General features: G+C 44.0%; 1 protein-coding gene across 1 annotated transcript; it reads left to right on the top strand.

The window, feature by feature from the left end:
• The first annotated feature begins 56 nt into the window (after window positions 1–56).
• On the top strand, window positions 57–21,178 carry LOC139335750 (ankyrin repeat domain-containing protein SOWAHC). The gene is made up of 12 exons (XM_070969522.1): window positions 57–314; window positions 3,241–3,302; window positions 4,997–5,209; window positions 5,908–6,024; window positions 10,260–10,316; window positions 10,783–10,884; window positions 12,881–12,892; window positions 14,112–14,114; window positions 16,598–16,684; window positions 17,861–17,933; window positions 18,011–18,106; window positions 19,267–21,178. The coding sequence occupies exons 1-12, from the start codon at window positions 182–184 to the stop codon at window positions 19,437–19,439; spliced, it is 1,128 nt and encodes a 375-aa protein (XP_070825623.1). The 5' UTR covers window positions 57–181; the 3' UTR covers window positions 19,440–21,178.
• Window positions 21,179–21,182: the final 4 nt, after the last annotated feature.

Below are 21,182 nucleotides of genomic sequence, written 5' to 3'. Positions count from 1 at the left end.
CAGCAGCGGTCAGCTCGTCTGGGTGGAGTGAAGTTTAGACATGTACTATACAACAAATTAGCCCAGAGGAATGCATTATGGCCGAGTGAGAAACACCAACAGAACCGAAAACACCTTTCTTTAAAGTTCAGTGTAGTTTAGATCCAGGTCGACACAGAGCCGTGGTCACCGCTCAGCGGAGATGGGTGATGTCAGTGAGGAGTCGCTGCTGGATTATTTCTGCTCCACCGGAGGCAGCTCAGGCAGAGTCAGAAACGCAGACATACTGAGGACATTTAAGCCTTTTATTGGCCATAGTGACTTGCAGCTACGCGGTGAGTATCGAGGATGAAAACACTCGCCGGAAAACGAGGAATGATGCGTTCACGGGGTGCCAGTCACGGCTACGCACGGTCGGTAACGCGGGATGCCGTTAATATCAAACGACCGCGTGTTTTCCTGACCGCTCTGACGTTTGGATTAATATGTTTTTAGTTTTAAACGCAGCATCCCGATTAACTGCTTCTAGTCGCGGCCTGATGTCCACTCATTGTTCTCTGTCGTTGAGCAGACATCTGGTTCACATTAAAAGCCCCTCCACAGACCCGCAGCTCCAGCACAGATGGTGTCATTTCCTCCTCTGACCAGTTGTAGCTGCCTGGTGGCTGATCAGAGGACCTGAAGCAGCCCATCACTAAAACATGTCACCGGGGTCACACGAAGGCCGCGTGGCCCCTCAGAGGAGGCATTATGAAGTCACTACTTTAGAGATTAGCTCAGTTGTTACTACAGTATTTGCAGTAAAGACCGTGGCTCTCTGCGCCTCTTCTCCACCCACTTTCTGCACAGATGCTTATGCAATCCTCTGAATCATAACACCAAAATTCCTCATATTTAGACACATTTTTTATGGGTGTAGCTTTATATGCTCTTTTAGGGACTGCTCCCTAAAGCAGCCAAACAGCCCAGTGATCTCCCCCGTCCAGCCCATTTTTGCTCAATTGTCCCTTTTAAAAGAAGAAATAACACAAATCCTCCTTTTCCAACTGAAAAGTCAAGTTCAAAATCAATGAAATCAGTTAATTCATTCAGAGAAGTTTTGCTGAGACCGCCTTATGCAGTCTGGCGCCTAACATTAGCTAACGCTAGACAAAATCAGTTGGCAGCTAATGTGATTATGGATTTGTCATTTTTCAAGCAAACATTTAGTTGGTCGCATGTTCTCAAAAGTGAGGATTTGCTGCTTTTCGTGGTCTCAGATAAGCTAAACGGAATATCTTTGGGTTTTGGACAATTCGTCAAAACCAAACCAAACATTTCAAGATCATCTTGGGAGTTCGGGAAACTGGGATGGACATTTTTCACTGTTTCTGATGTTCTATAGACCAAACTATTGATCAGTTAATTGAAAGAATAATCCGCAGATTCATAAACAACAAGAATAAAGGTTACGCTAGCTGCAGCGCTAATGTTAGCAAACTTTATATATACATATTGCTGTGACATTACTGAGCCGGTCTGCTAACTTTCCTTCACTTGTATTCGGTCAAACTGCAGTGTAGCCGGTCACAGATGATCCTTTCAGTGTTTGTTTACTGCTTAATTACACAGGAACACTTTTGTAAAGTTGGCTAACGTTAGCTAAAGTAGCCACCAGAAGCTATTGAACGAGTGCAGTGTATACCAGCTGAGCAATGTTGCATTTAATTACTTCTAAATTCAACTTTTTTTGGTTGTAATGGAAATATTGTCATTTATTCCTTCAAAAGTTTCACAGTCAACTTGGACTCAGCGCAGGGCTGCTGTATTAACCTGCATTTGCTTCAGCTGGTTCTGCTTAAAACAGATAAAGTTCCCGATGAAACTCTTTTAAAAGATAAAACACACTTCACTGACTAATGACAGAATATCTGCAGTTTAATAGCATAATATATTTGCCCCAGCAGACAAATAAAGAGCGTGTAATGATTCATTATCTGTCCTCTGAGCAGTGTCTTTACCTTTGGCACTGCCTGAAATGCAAACATATTTTAACCTCCCTGAATGATTATCCAAAGTGACCTTGCAGTGCAGCATGTACCGTCCAGATGCTATGTCAGCGCTGCAGTTGTTGACAGAGGTTTAGAGAGCTGCCTTGATACTCTGCCATCTGACACCGCCGTCCAATTAGAGGAGTGCTTCCCACACATTTAAAGTCTGTCGTAGCATGTGGTTGCAGATTTTCATGCCGTAATTGTGATGATAGTGTTTTAATCATAATTAAGTCCACATGCATGACTGGATGTAGACCTCTAATGCTTTTCATCACATCGGAAAACTGGGGCATGGTGGGAAGTGAAGCGGTGTGTGTGGGGGGGGGGGGGTGCGTGCACGTGTGCGTGCGTTGCATGTTTGTGCAGACGCTTGGCTAATAAATAACTAGCAGGTAAACGATGTTGCTCGCCGTGCTGAGCGAGGAATTCGTTTGTTGAGACAGATGTAAGTGGCTGCTTCCTTTGGGTTTCCTGTTGTTGTGAGCTGTGCAACTATCCCACCACAAATGTTCCTTTCCGTCCACACCAGGAAAGGGAAACCGCTCAATTGTCCCGAGCTGCATACCAGCGTACACCTAGGCATGAATGGAATACCTACGCCTGGAAAATGTCTTGCTTGTGATAAACAGCTCTTAATCAGACGGCCTGCACACGTCTGAATATCTGCTCCCCGCTGTAAACAAAGGCAGAGAGCTTTATCTGATGAGCTCTATCAGCTCGTCAGCTGCGCTTTGTTTGTTTCCCACAGGAAAGATTTACCGTAGGTCTATAGTGACTCGGGTTTCTGCCTTTGGGGATGCATTGTGATCTGTTTGTATCTGTGCTAGAGGGGAACCTGTTTTCTCTGTTTTTCTTTTCCATTGAAGCAGCTTTGCAATGTGAGCTGCATCAGGCTCAGTCAGTCAGCTCCTTATCTGTCCTCAGATAAAGAAACCGAATCCGGCAGCTCATCCAGTCTTTCACAAACCGCACATCTATTTAAAAAAGGCTTTATTTAATTTGAGCTTCATGTAAATGTGCAAAAAAAAAGAGAAAAAAGTATGTATTTAATAATGAATCAAACTTAATGAAGCTCCTTTCATCCCTGTCTGTTTCTGAGCTGAGTTCAATTTCTTTTCGCTCTCATTTGACATTTTGGCCTCTGCAACCACTTGTGTATTACTGAATGTGAGGCATTCAAAGCTATATTTAGTTTTCGGTTGTTCACATGGAATATTTTTCTCCGCAGCTAAATACAGAGAGGAATTCAAGCTCATCATCGACCGAATTGCTGTGGTGAAGTCAGAGAATGTGAGTAAACTGTGAAAATACTTTTACCTTTTGTGGAAGAAGCCCTGCTCCCATGTGTCCCGCAGTCATAGTTCAGCTCTGCTCTTAACGGATCTCTGCTGTCGTTGCAGTTAAACGATCACGACTGAACAGGGAAACTGTTTACTTTGTTATTTTACAGAAGTGTTTGTACCCGCCGGGTTCCCCCCAAGAAGGGCCTGAAGCTGCAGGTTTCACATATTAACAAAATGCAAGATGAGTCAGTCCAAACTAAATGGAGTTATTACGTATATATTTTCAATTAACTTTTTTTTAAAGGAACAGTCTTTCATCTGTCTGTTAAAGGCGCTCTGGGGAGTTTCCTCATAAACCAACCAGAGTTGTTTACATTCAGTGTTTCTCACTCAAACACACTGTGTCTATCACTGACGTCTAACAGTTGTGTTGAATGCATTTTCTTCCTTATGGAAAGATTGAAAAGCTGATTTTTTAAGTGTTTTAAATTTGCATTGTTTACATGTTTGTTTACTAGCAAGCAGTCTTCTCCTCCTGCCTGCCTTGGCGGGCGCGTTGTAGCACATCTTCTACCTGCAGATCAGTGGAAAAGTATGAAACTACTGGCAGAAAAGTATCTCATTGAACTGTAAATATCCGTGAATTTAAAAGAAGTACATACAACAAGTTATTAGTAAAGCTCTTCTAACATTATACAGAGCCAGACAAGCTATTTCCTCCTTATACTCCTAATGCTAAGCTAAGCTAATCATTTCCAGGCTGTAGCTACACACATAAGTTACAGATGTGAGAGTCATCGAGCTTCTCATCCGACTCAAAGCAAATGAGCGTATTTCCAAAAACAGTATTCCTGTAATGAAGCGACTTCACTGAGGTCGAGATCTCCAAACAAAATGCAGATATAAGCTGTCAACCATTAAAAAAAAAACCTGCAAATTTTACATTATATAGACCCTCAGAAACATCTTTTATTGTGGTTTGAAGTTCAGATCTTTACTGTTTGTTATTCAAATCTGAAACTGGTCCTTCCACAATTTATGTGCCAAGTGACCTGATATGTAATGTGATCCCTGAATAACTGGATTCAAAGGCTGTGAGAGGTGTGAGGTACAACAGTAGCTTGATATTAAAAAGATCGACCGACATGAAAAGTCTTAAAAATCGCACATTTTCTCTCTGGAGGCTTCAGATTTCAGCTTTGACCATGACTGGCTCAAAAAAAGTCAGAAAGTCACGAAATCCTGCTCGTACAAACTGGTTTTGAACTCATCTACACTCACAGTTCACCCTCACAATCTAATGCGATCCGATACGACGGCTCTGCCGTGAACTCCACCTTTACAGAGACAGTAATGATCAGATTTGAGAGGTTTTAATTTGACAGCGTGTTTGATATTGAGGTTTGCAGTGGTATATTGAAAGGTGTTTCTAATTTTCATGCATGAGAAGGGCAGAATAATAGAAACACCTTCAATATAATGCACGCCAGCACAACACCACCCACTACCAGAAGCTTCACACAAGCACAATTCATGCAAACTGCTGCACAGTGACAATCAATCATCCAAGTGAAGTAACACGTTTGTGTGGAGCAGAGTCGAAGAGGAAGCCTGAAAGATGAATAAAACTCTGTTAACGTGAGTTCAAGCCACCTGACCGTGCTTTACTGTGGAGTTTCTTACTGTCTCCGCTTGTCGCAGGGTGAGAAGTATCTCGTTCTGAAGAAGAAATACAGGCAAATGCTGCACGAGCGAGACACCAAACAGCCTGGGACAGACGGGGACGGGCAGAGGCGTTCGAGCCCGGCCAGAGCTCCAGCCGCCGTGCAGTGGGACGCCTCGGTTTCTCCTCGCCACCAGACGGAACGGCGGGATGAGCCGATGCCATGCGGAGAGCCCGGCGGTGCTGCAGAGGTGATTTAAATTCTGTTCCACCTGCAAAAACAAAGTGAGCGGTGGGCCGAGCTGCAGGGACGCAGCAGCAGCAACACTGGCTGCTGAAATGCTGAATGTGCTGTTGCACCAGCGCACCATGTTTACTCTTCCTGTGAATGACGCATTTATTTCTAAACAAGGCCGTCTTTGTCACTGTACTCGGCCTTTTCTCTGCCACCATGTGTCAGCATTTAATGACGGCCGTGCGGTGCACACAGAGGGACAGTGTGGCACGGGAAAACACTCTTTTTACTCATCTAAGTTAGCAGCCAGGAGAAGAAAGGGAAGGTCAAAGGGCTTATAAGTCCACATAAAGGGCAGAGGGCTGAAAACTAATGTATAGAAGCACTTTGCTGCTGTGAAAACAAACACTCTGTGCTGGTTTAATGCACAATAATCCTCTGGAAGTACTTCTACATATTGTTCCTGCAATAAACTAGAGCATTTAATCATAGATTAGAAAGATTAATATATTCTATGCTGCTGCTTGAATAGTCTCCGGCACGATTTGTTGAAACTAAAGCAAACGTTACTCATCCACACCCAGATGGTGAAGGGAAGTGCAAGCAGAGTGCTCACGCTGTCTGTTGACCTCAGTCGCCACTTTGACACTGCTGAACGTTTGGCCTGTGAACGCTCACATCAGCTTATAGCGCGTTATGTCTGCGCTCCTGCAGGACCTGCAGACCGGAGCGGCCCTGATGCAGCACGCTGCGCCGCCCGTCATCCCGGCCCAGGAGCCCTCGACACAAAGCCACGGGGAGGATGAGCTGGACAAAGATTCGGGGTCAAAGGTGACAGTTTGACTGAGGGGCAACGCTTGAATACTTGGGCTGTCGTAGAGTAACTGCAGCGTTTCAGTCAGAGCTCCATCGCACCATCTCTGGCCAAACAAGGCTGGAAAAGCGGCAGCGATGTGACTCTGCTGTCGCTCTCTGAGGTGCCGTGTGGTTCAGTTCAGAGCTGAAACGATTAGTTATCTTAGCGAACACATCAACAGTGAACGTCAGCCTGGGTGGCTGGCTGTTCTTTAACAAGGTTTTCTCATTCAGGGTTGAAGTGCAGGCTAACCTGAACCACTCTCAGTCATTTCTGAAGCTACAGTGTTTGTGACATAAATTCACAGCATGCCGTGTTTGGGACTCCTGTGGCTTTGACAGCTTTTTCTAGAGTAATAATTGCAAAGTATTTGGCACATGTTTTAGAATCCCAACCCGGAGTACTTTGAAGAGAAGCCAGACTAATTAAAATAAAAAGAAACTGTAACTATAAACATATAACTGGATTCACCTCGAGGGAAATTACAGCAGCAGAGTGCAAATATGAAGTCTAAAACATCAGTTACAAAACACCAAAGTCAGGAAATAACACAAACCAACTGATGGAGGCAGCAATGTAAAATTACTGGTTTTGTCAATGGAGTCTGGTGGCTTTGAAGACAGTATAGATGTATGACGTATATACACAGAGATAGGATTACAAACTGGTGTGAGGCTGATCTTTAGTATATATATATTGTCACAATAAGCAATAAACTAGCAGCTTTGATGATCACACAGTTCAGACAGAGGCCAGTTAAAGCTAAAAATAATGGACGTGTATGGTTTCAGTGTCCAGTCAGTCCAACAGGAAAACAAACTTGGCCAAAGCTCTTGAAAAAACAACCCTGAACACAGACAGTTCCAGGATATTTATGTGGTGAATTTAAAAAATACTGTAGTTTTATATAATTAATAGTTTCAGCTTCAAAATCCATCCGAGAGAAAACATTCAGGACGTGATGAGAGACGCTGACGCGAGGCACGACAGACAAAGTATAATGGTTAAAAACTAAACTCACAACCAAAAACACAGAGTTTAAGAGTCTCGTCATTGAAGAATCTCAGATAAAACACAGATGAAGCGCTAGCGTTAGCATGCTACTATGTTTTTACTATTGAAATAAATCTGTATCTGAGGCCGAACACTTAATTCTGAAGAACTTTTAGTTTTTCCTCTTTATTTAAACCTTTTTTCTCCCTGGAAATGATGAACCAGTAGAATGAGAGCCAGTGACAGAAATTTAACCGCCGACTGATTTGATAATTTATTAATTATTTAATTTATTAGGCAGAAGCGTCGGGTATCTGTTGGTTCCAGTCTCTCTGTTTTATGTCACTGTAAACTGAATATCTGCTAAATTAAAGCTCAGCAGCACCTTTTTGATAAATTCAAGGCAGGATTCATTTCTTTTTTTCAGTTTACAGAAGATAAGACAGGACTTTATTGATCTCACACCGGGGATATTGGGTAATTAATTAGAAATAATGTCTTTTAATTCTGAAAGAAAACACTCATTGTGGGTGATTGAAGGTTTTTAATTGGATTTGACTGCTAGCGCTCAGAGGGAGGACAAGTCAGACTTCCACCCTGGAGGTTCCTTCTTCACCCACCAGGTGGTGCTAATAAATTACCTGGATCTGTAACCTCCAGTGTGTTGAATTTGAGTGGGAGGAGAACCTGATGGGGGAGAAGGTGGAGAATCTGCATTTAAATTGAGCTCTCTGTTATCATGCTAAGCAGCAACATGTTTGACCTCATTAGAAAGATAATAATCATTCGTGCCCATTAAAGACATTGAGCCTCAGCCTGGGGAAAGAAGCGTGGCTGACCTTGATGACTTGAACGTCAGACTGATGAAATATGCTGAAGTGCGTTAATATGGAACGGCAGTCAGATTGAGAGTGTTTGCTGAAAGTATTAGCCCACCATTGAACTTTGTGTTCGGGACGCCCTGAGTCGACAGTCGACTCGCAGAAGCTACCTGGCTGGTTCTGTCATACAGTTCTTAATCACCTGAAGCTGTTAGCTTTGTGGTTATTCTCTGAAAGCTTTAGAGGGCATGTAATTAATGATATAATGCTCCTCAGTGCAGGGCGACGGTGTGGCTGTGACAGTCAGGCTCCTCGGAGGTCTTAAGTTTTGAATCAGGAGGAGAGCGTCGTCTTACTTTGGATCTTTGTAGCTCGCTCCCTCTGAGAGCTGCAGCTGTGATCTGCTTTAATTCCTGTTGATCAGACCTCCGCCCATAGCGCCCATAAGTCGGCACATAGGTACAGAAAAACTGCTTTAGATAAACACCAAAGATCTTTTTGAAAAGGTCGTCTCCGTCATGCAGTTTGTCCTCCAGGAAGAAAAGCTTCTTTTTGGCCTGAAGACTGAACTGATCAGTCCGTGTCTTCAGTTTTTTTAAATGCTACCTGTTAGGGGTCTGAATATGTTGTGATGATAAGAGAGATAAGAGATCAGATAGAACTTTACTGACTGATTGATTGAAAAAGCCGACCAAAATAAAGCTGTCTTTAGAGGGATGGTTCAGTTTCTGGGTGGAAACGTTTTGAATTGCACATTGCAGGATATGGATATTAAAAATACACTGTTTTGTAGTATCGCGCAGTAGAAATATATAAAAGTAGAAATCATATATAAGCACAGTATAAAATATGGATATTTGGATATTTGCAGGGGCTGCACGGTGGCGCAGCAGGTAGTGCGCATGCCTCACAGCAACAAGTTTGCCGGTTTGATTCCCGTGTGACTCCTGAAATATCCCAACAACTATGAGATGGATTGATATGAAATTTTCATCCTTCCAAGAGGATGAATCCTGCCGACTTTGGCGATCACCTCATTCTTCCTCTAGCGCCACCATGAGGGTAACGTTTCTGAGTGAAAAGCTGTTGGAGCATTAACATGAACACTGGTACACCTCCGCCTCAGGATTAACTGTAATAACTGTTAACCTTTCATGTGGTACCTTTAATTTGTCCAACAAATGATCTATGCGTGTGAAACAAAGCTGAATTGTGCCACTCCCAGATTATGAGCAAATATTTGCACAATAGGCGACTTTCCCATCAGCCTCATGTTAACATGCGCTAATTAGCAAATATTAGCATGTCAGAATGCTAAAACTAAGATTGTGAACATTGCCTGTTACACATGTTAGCGTTGTTAGCATGCTGGTGTTAGCACGTGTCTTACTGCAGCCTCACAGAGCTGCAAGAGACTCATGTTTGATTAGCAAACACGATTAACCCGACCCAACCCAATGGAAATGTAATATTATACTCCTTTTTGTGTATATATATAAAGTTGATCTATTTTAGTCTATTTGTTCTTTTATACGCCTCCTTTTTATTCCTGCTATCATTGCTTGCCGTCTGTAACGTCCTAATCTCCCCAGCGTGGGATTAATACAGTTTTATTTTATCTTATCTTATCTTCGGTCTAATTGAATATCTGTTGGTTCTGGACTGCTTGTTGGATAAAACCTGAAACTGTGGAAATTTTCTGATATTTTCTGACAAAAAACGCAACCAAAAAGCAACCAAAAATACAATTTCAGAAAAAACTAAGTGCTGGAGGAGTATTTGAGTTCCTGTAACCTCTCCGTCTTTCCCATCATGCCCGGCAGTGTTTTTCTCTGCTTGTTATTGTTGGTCTGTGTGCTGGAGTGGAATAGGCTGGATAAATACAGTCCCTCCACTTTTCATGTTCGGCACGCTGACGTGTGGCAGTTTGTCTGAGAGACATGAAAGGCCGAGTGTTTTAACATCGTGTCTGTGTGATCTGAGAACAATTTGCGATGGAGTCCTCCTGAAAAAAGCTTTGCCTCGCTCACATAAATCAGCCAGAGTGACACTTTTCCACAGCGCTGGCGGCGTTGCTCTCTCGACCCCAGAAGCACATGGCCTCACTGCAGGCATGTTGTTTTTTGCTTAATTGTTAATTGGATTGTTATTCATTACCTCTTACGTGTGAAAGCAGCACCTCTGTCTCGCTGTCTCATTACCTCTCTGTCTGTCTGACACCCTTTGGTCACGTCTCGTCAGCTGGAAAACATCACAGCAGTGTGACCAGTGTGTGAAACTGGATGTGGATCATGCTGTGTGACTGTTATGACCGATACGGTGCAGCTGAGTTGTGTCACAGTTGGGCTTTTAGTCACCGCTGAGTCGTCTTACATATCCTGCTTTGTGTCTTTCAGTCCGAGTCGGAGCAGGACGAGGAGTGTACGGGCAGCATGGGCTCCGCCGCTGTCGCCGTGAGTCCCTTTCACGTCTTCTTCTTCTGTTTTCTTTTGTCTTTCTTATTCACAAAAAGCTTAACGCTGTTTAAGTAAAACATTTAGAGTCAAGTGTGCAGAGTTTGAGTTGTCTGGATGATAGATGACCATCAGGGTTTGGTCCCGGAGGACACACTCAGTCTCCCTGTGGTGTCTTACTGTCAGTCCTCTTCCCTTTAAACCAACAACAGAAGTAAAAGCATGAACTCTGTGCAGGGTGATCGTGGGTGTCTCCCATAATGTCCGTTGGTCGTGACTCAGTCGTTTGTAGGAAATGGATTAGAGGTTTGTAGCCTCAGCATTATCGAAAGAGCCCAGAACAGGATGTGGACAGTCGGGTGTGTGTGTGTGTGTGTGTGTGTGTGTGTGTGTGTGTGTGTGTGTGTGTGTGTGTGTGTGTGCGCGCACACACATCTGAGCTCCACCTCCTCCTCATCTGAAATAGCTGGATCCGATAGAGAAGGAATGGATCTACTCTGCTGCCGGCGCTCGAGTCCCTGACCTCTCTCAGCTGCTCAGACAGGACCCCTCGCTGGCAAACAAGAAGGTAGCGCCGCCCTCCGCTCTGCCACTTCACTGCACACTGAGTCTGATTTTCAGCTTTTTCATAAAACCGTACCATCCGGCATGTGGCGAGGTCGCGACCGCAAAGTCAGATGGGGCAAGAAATGCGAGCAGCCAAACAATCAGATACACAAACGCCAAAGCTCAGCAGAATTATTTAGAGGAAAAAATGAGAGCAAACGATAAAATTAAACACGTAATTCGTCTGATGCAAACAGGGAGACTCTGGAGGGTCCACCATGACCTGCAAGGTGATCGTCACGTGACAGAAACAGCCTTCAGGAGACTAATTCTCAGTAGCAAACGTTTGTAAAACTTTCTTTGCCCTTTTGGTTGTGATAAAGCATCTTGACACAGAAGCTAACTTGTATGAATAATAGTTAATTCCTCCTGAAATGCATCCACTGCAACATTTTCTCAGCTTCCTGTGAACTGTTCCTGACATGGTGACACGTCGCTTTCTGTTCAAGCTCCAGATAAACTGTTTTCGGTAATCTGGGTAAACTGGTGACTTGTTTACAAGTTGAGAGAATTTCTACCGCAGGGCCGAGGGACAAAGACCCTTTTGAGAGGCCGAGGAACTGCGTGTCGACTGGGGGAACCAGGGATTAAATTTAGCTCCTCTACTATTGCTTCAAGCTCCCAAAAAAAGTCCCTTTTCCAGCGCGGTACTTTCCAAAGCTTCAGGAACTATCCGGGTGGAGTTTACTGTGCAGAATGCTGAAGATTGGTCAGCTACCACAACAGGTATACAGCTTCATTCACAAAATAAGGAAGCACTGGGAGACACTGACGTTAAATCAAAGCTATGTCAGAGGACGAGTGAAGGAAAAACAGCAAGGAAAGAGAATGAAGGAGGTGAGAGCGATGAAGGAGAGAGAGCCCCCTTGAACAACACCCCCCCCCCATGAAATCTGAGACATCACTGATGGTAAATAACAAAACAATAATAGTTAACAAATGATAATTCCAGTAATGACAGTACATTACTCATCTACATCCATACATGTGCGTACATGTATGATACAGATCTACATATCATTACAAAAAAGAAAAGAAAGGGGGGTATGGTCTCACTTTGTGAAAGCTGCAGCTTAATTTGATGGGATATCAGGTCCTGATTCCAAAAATTTGAGGAACGAATCACATATCTTATAAAAGACATGACTCTTTCTTTTAAATGCGTGTGTACGCCTTTCAACAGCTATGCAGGAGGAGAGTTCAGCCAACCACAGACTCAATGATGGACACTTGATGGACACTTGTCCAATGTCTAGCAATAAGACGCTTTGTATGTATGAGACAGAGGTTCAACAGCTTACTTTCATGAGTTCTCGCATCGGGATTTCTTTGTCTGTCATATTTGAGATTGTGTTAATTATCCTTTTCCAAAATTCTTGTATATAGTTGCATTTCCAAATGCAATACGACAAGGTTCCTTTCTCCATTCCACATTTTACACAGGTTTGAGATTAGGGTTAAGATAGATATAGATATTGTTTGCACTTGGTAACAATCTGTCTCTCATTCCTGTTCTGTAATACCTGTTTGAAGGTCCTCTATCCATGCTAATCTTTTATAATTTGAGGACTCTGTAGTTGTGTTGCCATCTCTTCTAAGACACTCAAAGGAGGACATTGGTATGACTGCATCCTGGAGCGAATAAAACTACAAATCTGAAAATATTTAAACAAATGAGTTTGAGGTATCCCAAATTTTCCTTTAAGAGTCTCGAAGGACATGCAAACAGCAAAGTGCAAAGGGGACTTTTAAGTCCCCGGTTTAGCTCCTTTAGGTAGTTTCTTGCCCTGTCGGACTGTTTTCAGGTCTCAGCGATCAAACCGGTGGATGCAACGTTATTAAAACTGATACAGTTAATAAGCAACACCATGCAAATATGAGCTGAAATAGTGAGTGTGGTTGGATGCACAGTTTCACTAACGTATGCTTTTCGTGTCTTTTCTGGGGCGTGAAACCAGGACTTCACCTCGGTGAGTATCTGATGTGACACTGCAGACTGCGTGCAACATGTTGCATGTGTTGGATGAGTGTTGTGACGTGATTTTGGTCTGACTTAAAGCCTCTTATTCTTTCATTTTGGCACGCTGTGGCTCCCGCCTGTCCCACCGTCCCGCTCAGGGGGTAAGTTCAGCCATTCGTACTTCTGTCCGCACCTCGTGTGTAATAACTCACTCCTGCAGCCTGCTGCGATGGAAGGTCACTGACGTATTCCAGCTGCTTGATCTTTCATCTGTGATGCCGAACTCTGCGTTTTGCTTGTATGACTCTCACAAGCTGATTCTGCTGAGATTTTCCCCTTAATAGCATTCTGAGAACCCTGTGTTAAAACATCCAGATCTTGCATTTCAAAGGTCCACTATCAAAAGGATTATGAAAGATAGCTTTTTAGCTCCTGTGCCCCCCTGACAACCCAAATCCTTTTATTTGTCTCCCTGTGCGCTTAAGAGATTTGAGCTCATGTTTGTTGTCCCTCCCCTGTGTCACAGTTCTCACACTGTCCTGTGGCCATGCTGGACCACCTTCTAAGAGTGGCCCTAAGCCCCTGCCATCCCCACCCGGACAAGATAGCACGGCCGCCATTGAAGTGTAGGGAGATGGGGGAGATTAAGGAGAGTCTTAATGCCCCACAAAGACTTCACCCACTTAAAGATAATCTGAAAGTAATAGAGCAGGCTGGGATTAATTGTAGAACAATGCTGGTTGTGTCTCTGGGAAGGTGCTAAGTCCCCCTCGGGCCTCTTTGATGTTCCCTTTAGCCTTCAGCATTCCCCTGTTCAGCAGAGGTGGATGCCTTTCCAGAGACGCCAAAATGACAAAAGTCACAAGACTCATGAGTCTTTCAAAGCCAGAGTTCTGATATTTAATCTGTGTTTGTCATGTCCTGACTTTGCTCAGCAGAAGTTATGCTCAGTGTGCTAAATGCCAGGCTCTAAATCACATGTTTGACCAGGACTGAAGGGATTACTCTTCATCCTGGGAGGACTTAAGTGTTTCCTGTTCTGGCCAAATGTTTGTTGGGATCAGGTGGTTTTATAGATGTGCACTTCAAGCAGCGGTTTAAGCGCTAAAAAGTGAAGACGTCACACCAGATCTCACCTGAGCCAAACACCTCTCGCTCTTTGTCTCTCCCTGCCTCGCTCCTGACGTGGGCCTCCGTTCCTGCTGTGACGGACTTCCTCTGCCACACAGTTTGTAAGTACATCACTCGCCCATCACTCCTGTCTGTCTTCCTGCACATCAAGCGTCAGGCATTGTGTCTCATGTTGATGTGGGCCCTCTTCAGCCATCACCTCCCTCACAGGGGAGCGCGTGGCGGAGACGGAGCCGTCCCTGAGTGATTGGACAGGCCCGGGGGGGTGGAGGGGCACCCCGGTGGGCAGGAACAGAAACGAGAGGCGCAGGAAGGGAAGACGCTGCATCCTGTTCAGCCTCGTCCATCACCCGCGCCCACCGGGAGAGCCGCCGAGCTGCCTGTCAAACTGCCCTGCGGTCAATCTGTCTTTAGGTGTGACAGGGGACAGACAAAGAGATGGAGATACTTGAGCCAGACGGCATCTGTCACAATGTGTCTCCCAGACGCCGGCGCAGAGAGCTGCAGCTACCCATCGCTGCCTCATTCCCTTCAGTGGCTGAATTTTTCTCCTTCCAGCTGCTGGACGGGCTTGTTGCAGTGCGATTAGCGCAATTAGCCTCACAGCCTCCGAACACAAAAGGACTTGTGTCCCGCAGCAGCGGCGCGCTGGACGCAGTTTCGTGTATTTTCATGACATTCAAGTCGCAGTTAAACATCTGTTCGGTGCCCGGCGATGTCCTTTAACAACACTTACAGCTGTTCCGAAGGTATTTCCACAATCCTCAAAGGCTTTTCCAAACGTGTGCATGAAAAAGTATTCTGTCCGTCACAGGACCAAAAACCTGTTTGACATGTTGCGACCTCCTCACCCAGGTAGCCCAACATGAAAATATGAACCCATTATCTCGATTTGAAACACATCTGCATCGACAAACTGAGGGGAAAATGGTTAAATTGTGGTTCATTGAAGAAATTGAGCTGCAAGAAGAGTGTTTTTCCATCCTTCCTCGTCTTTGAGGGTTCTGGAAACACCTTCAGATCATCTGTAATTTTTGACTTCTGGGGCCTCTCAAAGACGACCAGGTAATTATTTTTTCTAATGATTAGCGTTGTGACTGAGGTTAGCCACCCTGGTCGTCACGGCACACTGTGTCTTCTATCAAAGCTATGATTTCATGCACACTTCATGCTGCGTCAGTGATTCAAAGGAGTTTACGACGTCCACAGCGACTCTTTTTCTAAATATAAAAAGACATCAAATGTTGTATTAACGCGCTCAGTAATGCTTTCATAAATCAGGACTTAATGGGTTTTGAGACATTCCCAGTCCTGCCAGTGTTCTCCTCAATTTTTATTTATTTTTTAAGTTCCACGATGTCGCTGTTGGATGAAAACCTCCTCAGGAGCCAACAGTCAAGTCAACTGAAGTGAAGACATAAAATAACAGAGTGGAGGTGAGAAGGTTTTCGTCCGTCCACGGTTATTAGCTCGTTCTCAAATGGTTACTGTTTGATTCGCTACCTTCAGGGTCACACTCAGAAGAGGTGGATGTGGTTACTTAGCCGACATCTGCGCCGACGCTCTGCTTTCACCTGTTGATAGCCCGTAATTACGCAGCTTAAAGTGTGTAGGAAAACCCGTAGAGATCACAGCTGTGGTCCGACAGGTGGATGTGGTTTCGAGTGTGTGTTATACGTACACACATCTATTATTGTCACGGCTACACACACGTTTGAGTGTCTCTGCATGTGTGGGTGTATCTCCTCAGAGCTGCATCGCGGGGCCCACGTCTCGCTCCTTGACGTGTGCTGACAGTAGTGCGGTGATGTCTGGGTGGGTCTCCACTCTGCAGGTCACACCAACATCATCAATCTTCCCTCTGGTGACAGGCGGCCGGGCCCCCCGACTGTGGGCACAGGCCTGTGTTGTTTTGTAATTAGGCTCTGTTAGATGGCAGGAAACCATCTCGCCATCCCTCCTTCTCACCATCCCTCCATCCGTCCACTCCCCTCTGAGCGCAGCTGGCCCGCTGCCCTCACACAGCCAATGAGAAGCTTGTAATGATGCTGCCGCAGTTATCGTGCCTGACGATAATCCACAACATTGTACAACCCCGACTCCACAAAAGCTGGGACGCTGTGTAGAACCTGAACAGAATAATGTTCTAATCCTTTCTGACATAAACTCAACTGAAAACAGCACAAAGACAATATATTTAAAGTTTGAGCTCATCAGCTTTATTGATTTTGTAAATATCTGTTTTTTGTGAATCTGATGCAGCAACACGTTTCAAAGGAGCGCTCCAAAAACACCTGTTTGGATCGTTCCACAGGTAAACAGGCTCATTGGTAACAGGTGATAGCATCATAATTGGGAATGAAAGGGGCGTCCTGAAAAGGCTCAGTGAGGATGGAGCGAGGTTCACCACTTTGTGAATGCATGATTAGAAGAAGGATATGACTACATGAGCTCAGGAACACTTCATAAAACCGCTGTCAGTAAACACACTTTATTCTGTCTAAATATTTAAGTTTTACGCTTTGGGATCGGGGTTGTGGAGGAGGAATTTTCTGAATGACTCTTCTTTCCTTGTTCCACGCAGACAGCTCTGCACTGGGCAGCCAAACATGGCAGCGAGGTCATGGCCACTCTGGTGGTTAACGCTGGCGCTGATGTCAACACCAAATCAGTGAGCATTTTCATTTCCATACTCTGATCGTAAAGGGGCACTCCAGCTGTTCAGTTCTTTCACGCGTCCGTCTGTGCTCGCGGCTGCTACGTTCGTACTGTAGCGATACATGGAAAGCTAAAATCTTATGATTCGACTGATATGATCAAAACAGCGGGTACAACCAAAGACAACAACAAGCAAACAAGCGATTACAAAATTGAGGCGACACGAAGCTTCATAGTTAAACAACAATCAATAACACAACAATGAAAACTGGAAGAGGTCCAGATGATCCAATCCAGTAAAATATTTAGTCCGAAACACTTTAATAATCCACAGATTTTAACAAAGTTCATCACCTGACAGCTCCCATGACAGTTTACCAGTGCGGCAGTGTGGGTTTCTTCATATTTCTCCCTCCATGTGTAGTATCGCTACCTCTGAAGCCTCGTCCTGATGCACCCTGATGACATCACCGGGGTTGTTTTTTCATCACTCTCCACAAAGAGCAAACCGAACGTCATGCGTCAAACCAGCGAAGTGCTCCTTTAACTCTGCGGCGCAGTTTGCTTTCTGCGTCATGCACCGATTGATTCGCGGCTTTCCTCTTTCTTGCAGCACGTGAGTATCCAGCTTTTTAATCAGGAAGCGGCAGGTATGTATGGTTTGACTTGAACGATCACAACAGGACAACAAGGCTGCCGGTTCCCCTCGGTGATGTAACGCTCCTGACTGATCTCGATGAGGATCCAGCTGTGCAAATGTTTTACAGCAGCACGTGTTGTCGGGCTGCAGGAGTGCTCCGCTAATAAATCATGTCATGTCATGTTAATTGTTTCCCAAAACAGTGCGTCTATGTGCCAGCATGCACAACTCTAGAAGTATGCAATTTTCAGCGAATTACCAGGCAATTATGTTTTTGTCATTATCTCGTGTTTCCATAACCTTTGCTAATTTGTATATTTTTTTTTTCATGCTGTTTTCATTGGCTGCGCCCGGGCCTGGGAAACTCTAGGGGGTACGTACCAAAGCCTTGCAGCTCACAGTTATTCCCCTGAAGTCAACACAAATGAAAAACGCTCGTGTGTCAGTGCTGAGGTTGCATCACCGTTGACATTAAAAACCTCAGAATACACATTTTCCATTTCCTTTACGCACGTTTCCCCTTGTTTTACTCTTGTTTGTGTTCTGCAGGGGTACACGCCTTTACACATCGCAGCCTTACATGGTCATCGGCATATTCTAGACCTGCTCATAGGGACATATGGTAACAGCTCACTTCATTTAACCGCTGCTCCCCGACTCGTCTCACTTTTCACAGCCTTAATTTTTGTCTCTTATCAGGGGCTAAAGAAAACTTAAGGGACTACAGCGGCCATCTCGCCTTCCACTATCTGAACACCAAGGAAGCGGAGGGACCCGAGGAAGACTGCGAGCTGCGTGAGTGCCTCATAGTTGAGCTGATGAATCACAGATTATTTCTCTTTGTAAACTGAAGTTGCCTTCTTTTTTCCTTTATTTCAACGCTTTTGTAAAATAAAGTTTAAAATAAGCTGTTTTCTTTAAAGGAAGTCATTCAGCTTTTTGGGAAATTTGCTTTCCTGGCAAATGATGGATAATAAAATCAGTGCTACTCACGTCAAACATGAAGCCACCGCCAGCAGCCAGGCAGCTTAGCTTAGCATAAAGACTGGAAGCGGGTGGAAACAGCTAGCCAGACTCTGTCCAAAGTAGGGGTGGGCAAAAATATCGATATGGCAATATATCGCGATACTTTGTCTTCCAATTCAATATCGATATTCAAAATTTGAATATCGATATTTTTTCAATTAATAAATCATATTTCAGACGGTTGTAAGCCCAGTACGACTTCTGCGGGGTGTCACTGTACAGCTACCTCACTGCAAGGCACTCTTCTTCTTCTTCTTCTTCTTCTTCTCTTTTTTTCCCCCTGGCGATTGCAGTGAGGAAGTGGAGCCGGAAAAAAACAAGCAAGCATGGCTGGTAACGTTAAACTAGAGACGCCCTCGAACTTTAAGGCAGATGTTTGGAGGTACTTTGGATTCCAAAGGAAAGGAGAAACACACAGTGAGCTGGACAAAGAGTACACTCTTTGCAAACACTGTTTCGCTCCCATTAGATCTTCGGGCAACACAACAAACTTGCGAACTCATTTAGCACGACACCACCCCGACATATTAGCTCAGCTCATGTTGTTCATGCAAATATTTTGTAACTTGCACTTGTATAGTTACAATAAAATGGCATGGATAATTTGAATTACATTGTTTTGACTCAGTTTGTCCCATGAATTATCAAGTCTTTATGCTAAGCTAACTGTTCTGTCTGTGGCTTCATATTTAACGTCCAACTCCAAGAAAGCAAAGTATTTCCCATAATGTCAAACAATTTACTGTTTCTGTCTGAGAGTTGTTTCTTCAGTGTTTATCAGATAACCTTCAGGGAGCTGGAAAAATGAAAAAGAACCTCCAGTGTTTCAGCGTTGATATCAAACATGTGAAAACTCAGTTTCGGGTCATACGGGAATCCTTTTTTTTTGGGGGGCCCGAATCAATGAATGATTGTTTCTTTGATTTCAGCGTTTCAAGTCACTCAGGCCAGAGAGCGGAACAGGAACAGGAAGTTGGTCTCGTTGTTTCACTCCAAGAAGAAGTGGGGCTCGGCGGAGGAGCTGGCCCCGATAGAGGAGGAGAGGACGGCGTCGCATCAGCTCGTCCTTCCTGCGTTCAGACCCCGAAAATTCTCCCGCTGAGCAGAAACATGATGACTTCTTGCATATATTTACACACATGAAGTAAACCCGCATGCATATACATGAGCAGTATTAACATGTGTATATTTGTTACGTACACACACATCGACGCTAACGCTTACAGACGCGATCGCACACGTTTGCTGATGCACCTGAACGTCTCACAGAAGCACTGAACCCTAAAAGTGTTTCCAGAAGCCTTTAACCTTTAATGAATGTTACTGATGCCTCACAGTTTCAGGCCACATCGCCTTTGTTTGTGTTAGGAGCTGCGAGGAGATATTCAAGATTTTTATTACCGTTTAAAAATCCAATGAAAACACCAAAAGCAAGAACGCATGAGTCTGTTTGTGAATAGTTTCCCACTCAGCCCCGAGGCCCATTCGCTCCCACTCCTCAAAAAACAGGTCACAAATGTGAAAAATGTACTTTTAGCATTTCCAGCCGCAGATGTCGTGTTTTCAAAAGTAAAAACACTTTAAGGAAAATGTGGCTCGGTGCTGCAGCGAAGCTCGCTGAGGAGTTTTTAATAGTTTCTGAAGAAAAATGGAGCTCCAGGCTTCCGATGCACACACAGTCCATGTTGGCAGGAGACAAACATCGTCAGCTTTGGTCTTGGATTTGTTGACAACAAGAACCAGATTTGTCCTCGAAAGGATTCGACTGGTAGTTTTGAACCAATAAAAGCTGTTAGACTGATTTCCTGCCATTGTTTTTTTTAAGCAGCCACATGCAGAGACTCTGCAGGTTGTTAATTTTGTATTGAAATCATCTTTTTAAAATTCTCAATTACAGTCAGCTAAGGGACCGTTTGAAAATTATCAGTGTAGAGGAGAGGGTTGAAATTTATGCTTCACTACAGCGATTTAATACTTTTAAATTTGGAAACATCCCTTGAAAAAAAACCCCCAAATATTAAGACAATATAACTTAGAATAATATAAGTGTATAAAATATAATAACTTAGTTCACTATTAATGATGGACGTTAAGGTGGTGAGCTCTAACCTTTACATTTAACCAGAATAAATGAAGAGTAATTTTCATTAGTCTTTTTTTTAAATTATGTTTAAATCTGAGGTGAGGAAAAGGGTTAAACCCCCCGCCCGTAGTAAGAAAAGGATAAATAACACTCCCCTGTCCCTATAATAAAACCCTGATGATGACCTTGATTGTTTAGCTGCAAGTGAGAAACTTAGTTTTTAATGCAACAAAACCGTTTTCACTGAGTTTGAATGAGTTTTGTTTTTCTGGGTTTCTGAGAAGCTCCTGAATGCACCGTCATCAAACCCAGCTCGCAAGTGAAGTGAGACAATAACACAAACAAACAAATAACAGATCCGTGGATGACTGTGATTCATTGGCTGTTTCCTGCTGGTTCACTGTCAAACTGTCATTTTCTTCTCTTTTGTTGGTTTTTCACTGACGTACCTGCAGATAATCTGACCTCTCTGTTGCTTCACTTTGCTTCTCTTGAACACTCTGCTGCCAAAGTGCGTTCACCTCTCCACCTCCTGTGTGTTAACGTGCTGCGTTAACTTCTGCAAAACAAATCTGCGCCTTCTCATCGTGACGCCGGTTCAAAGGTTCTGCTTCAGGCATCATTTGTTGTAAAAGACGCTCATTGTAACTATCTGCTTATTTTTGTTAATTGTGTAATTGAAGCTAAAAGAACTCGCCTGCACAGTATTTATATAATGAGGATATTTTGGTATTAAACAGTATTTTATATCAAAGTGGAAAC

Source organism: Chaetodon trifascialis, chromosome 8 (genome assembly GCF_039877785.1).
Source record: "Chaetodon trifascialis isolate fChaTrf1 chromosome 8, fChaTrf1.hap1, whole genome shotgun sequence".
Classification (NCBI taxonomy): domain Eukaryota; kingdom Metazoa; phylum Chordata; class Actinopteri; order Chaetodontiformes; family Chaetodontidae; genus Chaetodon; species Chaetodon trifascialis.
The sequence above is the reverse complement of the archived record's forward strand: the minus strand, read 5'-3'. Positions and strand labels throughout refer to the sequence as shown.

Excerpts from the sequence above, each read along its gene's own strand:
- LOC139335750 (XM_070969522.1), top strand. The coding sequence starts at position 182 with ATGGGTGATGTCAGTGAGGAGTCGCTGCTGGATTATTTCTGCTCCACC. Across the intron at positions 315-3,240 it reads TAGTGACTTGCAGCTACGCG|CTAAATACAGAGAGGAATTC; the intron begins GTGAGTATCGAG and ends TTTTCTCCGCAG. Across the intron at positions 16,685-17,860 it reads CTGATGTCAACACCAAATCA|GGGTACACGCCTTTACACAT; the intron begins GTGAGCATTTTC and ends TGTGTTCTGCAG.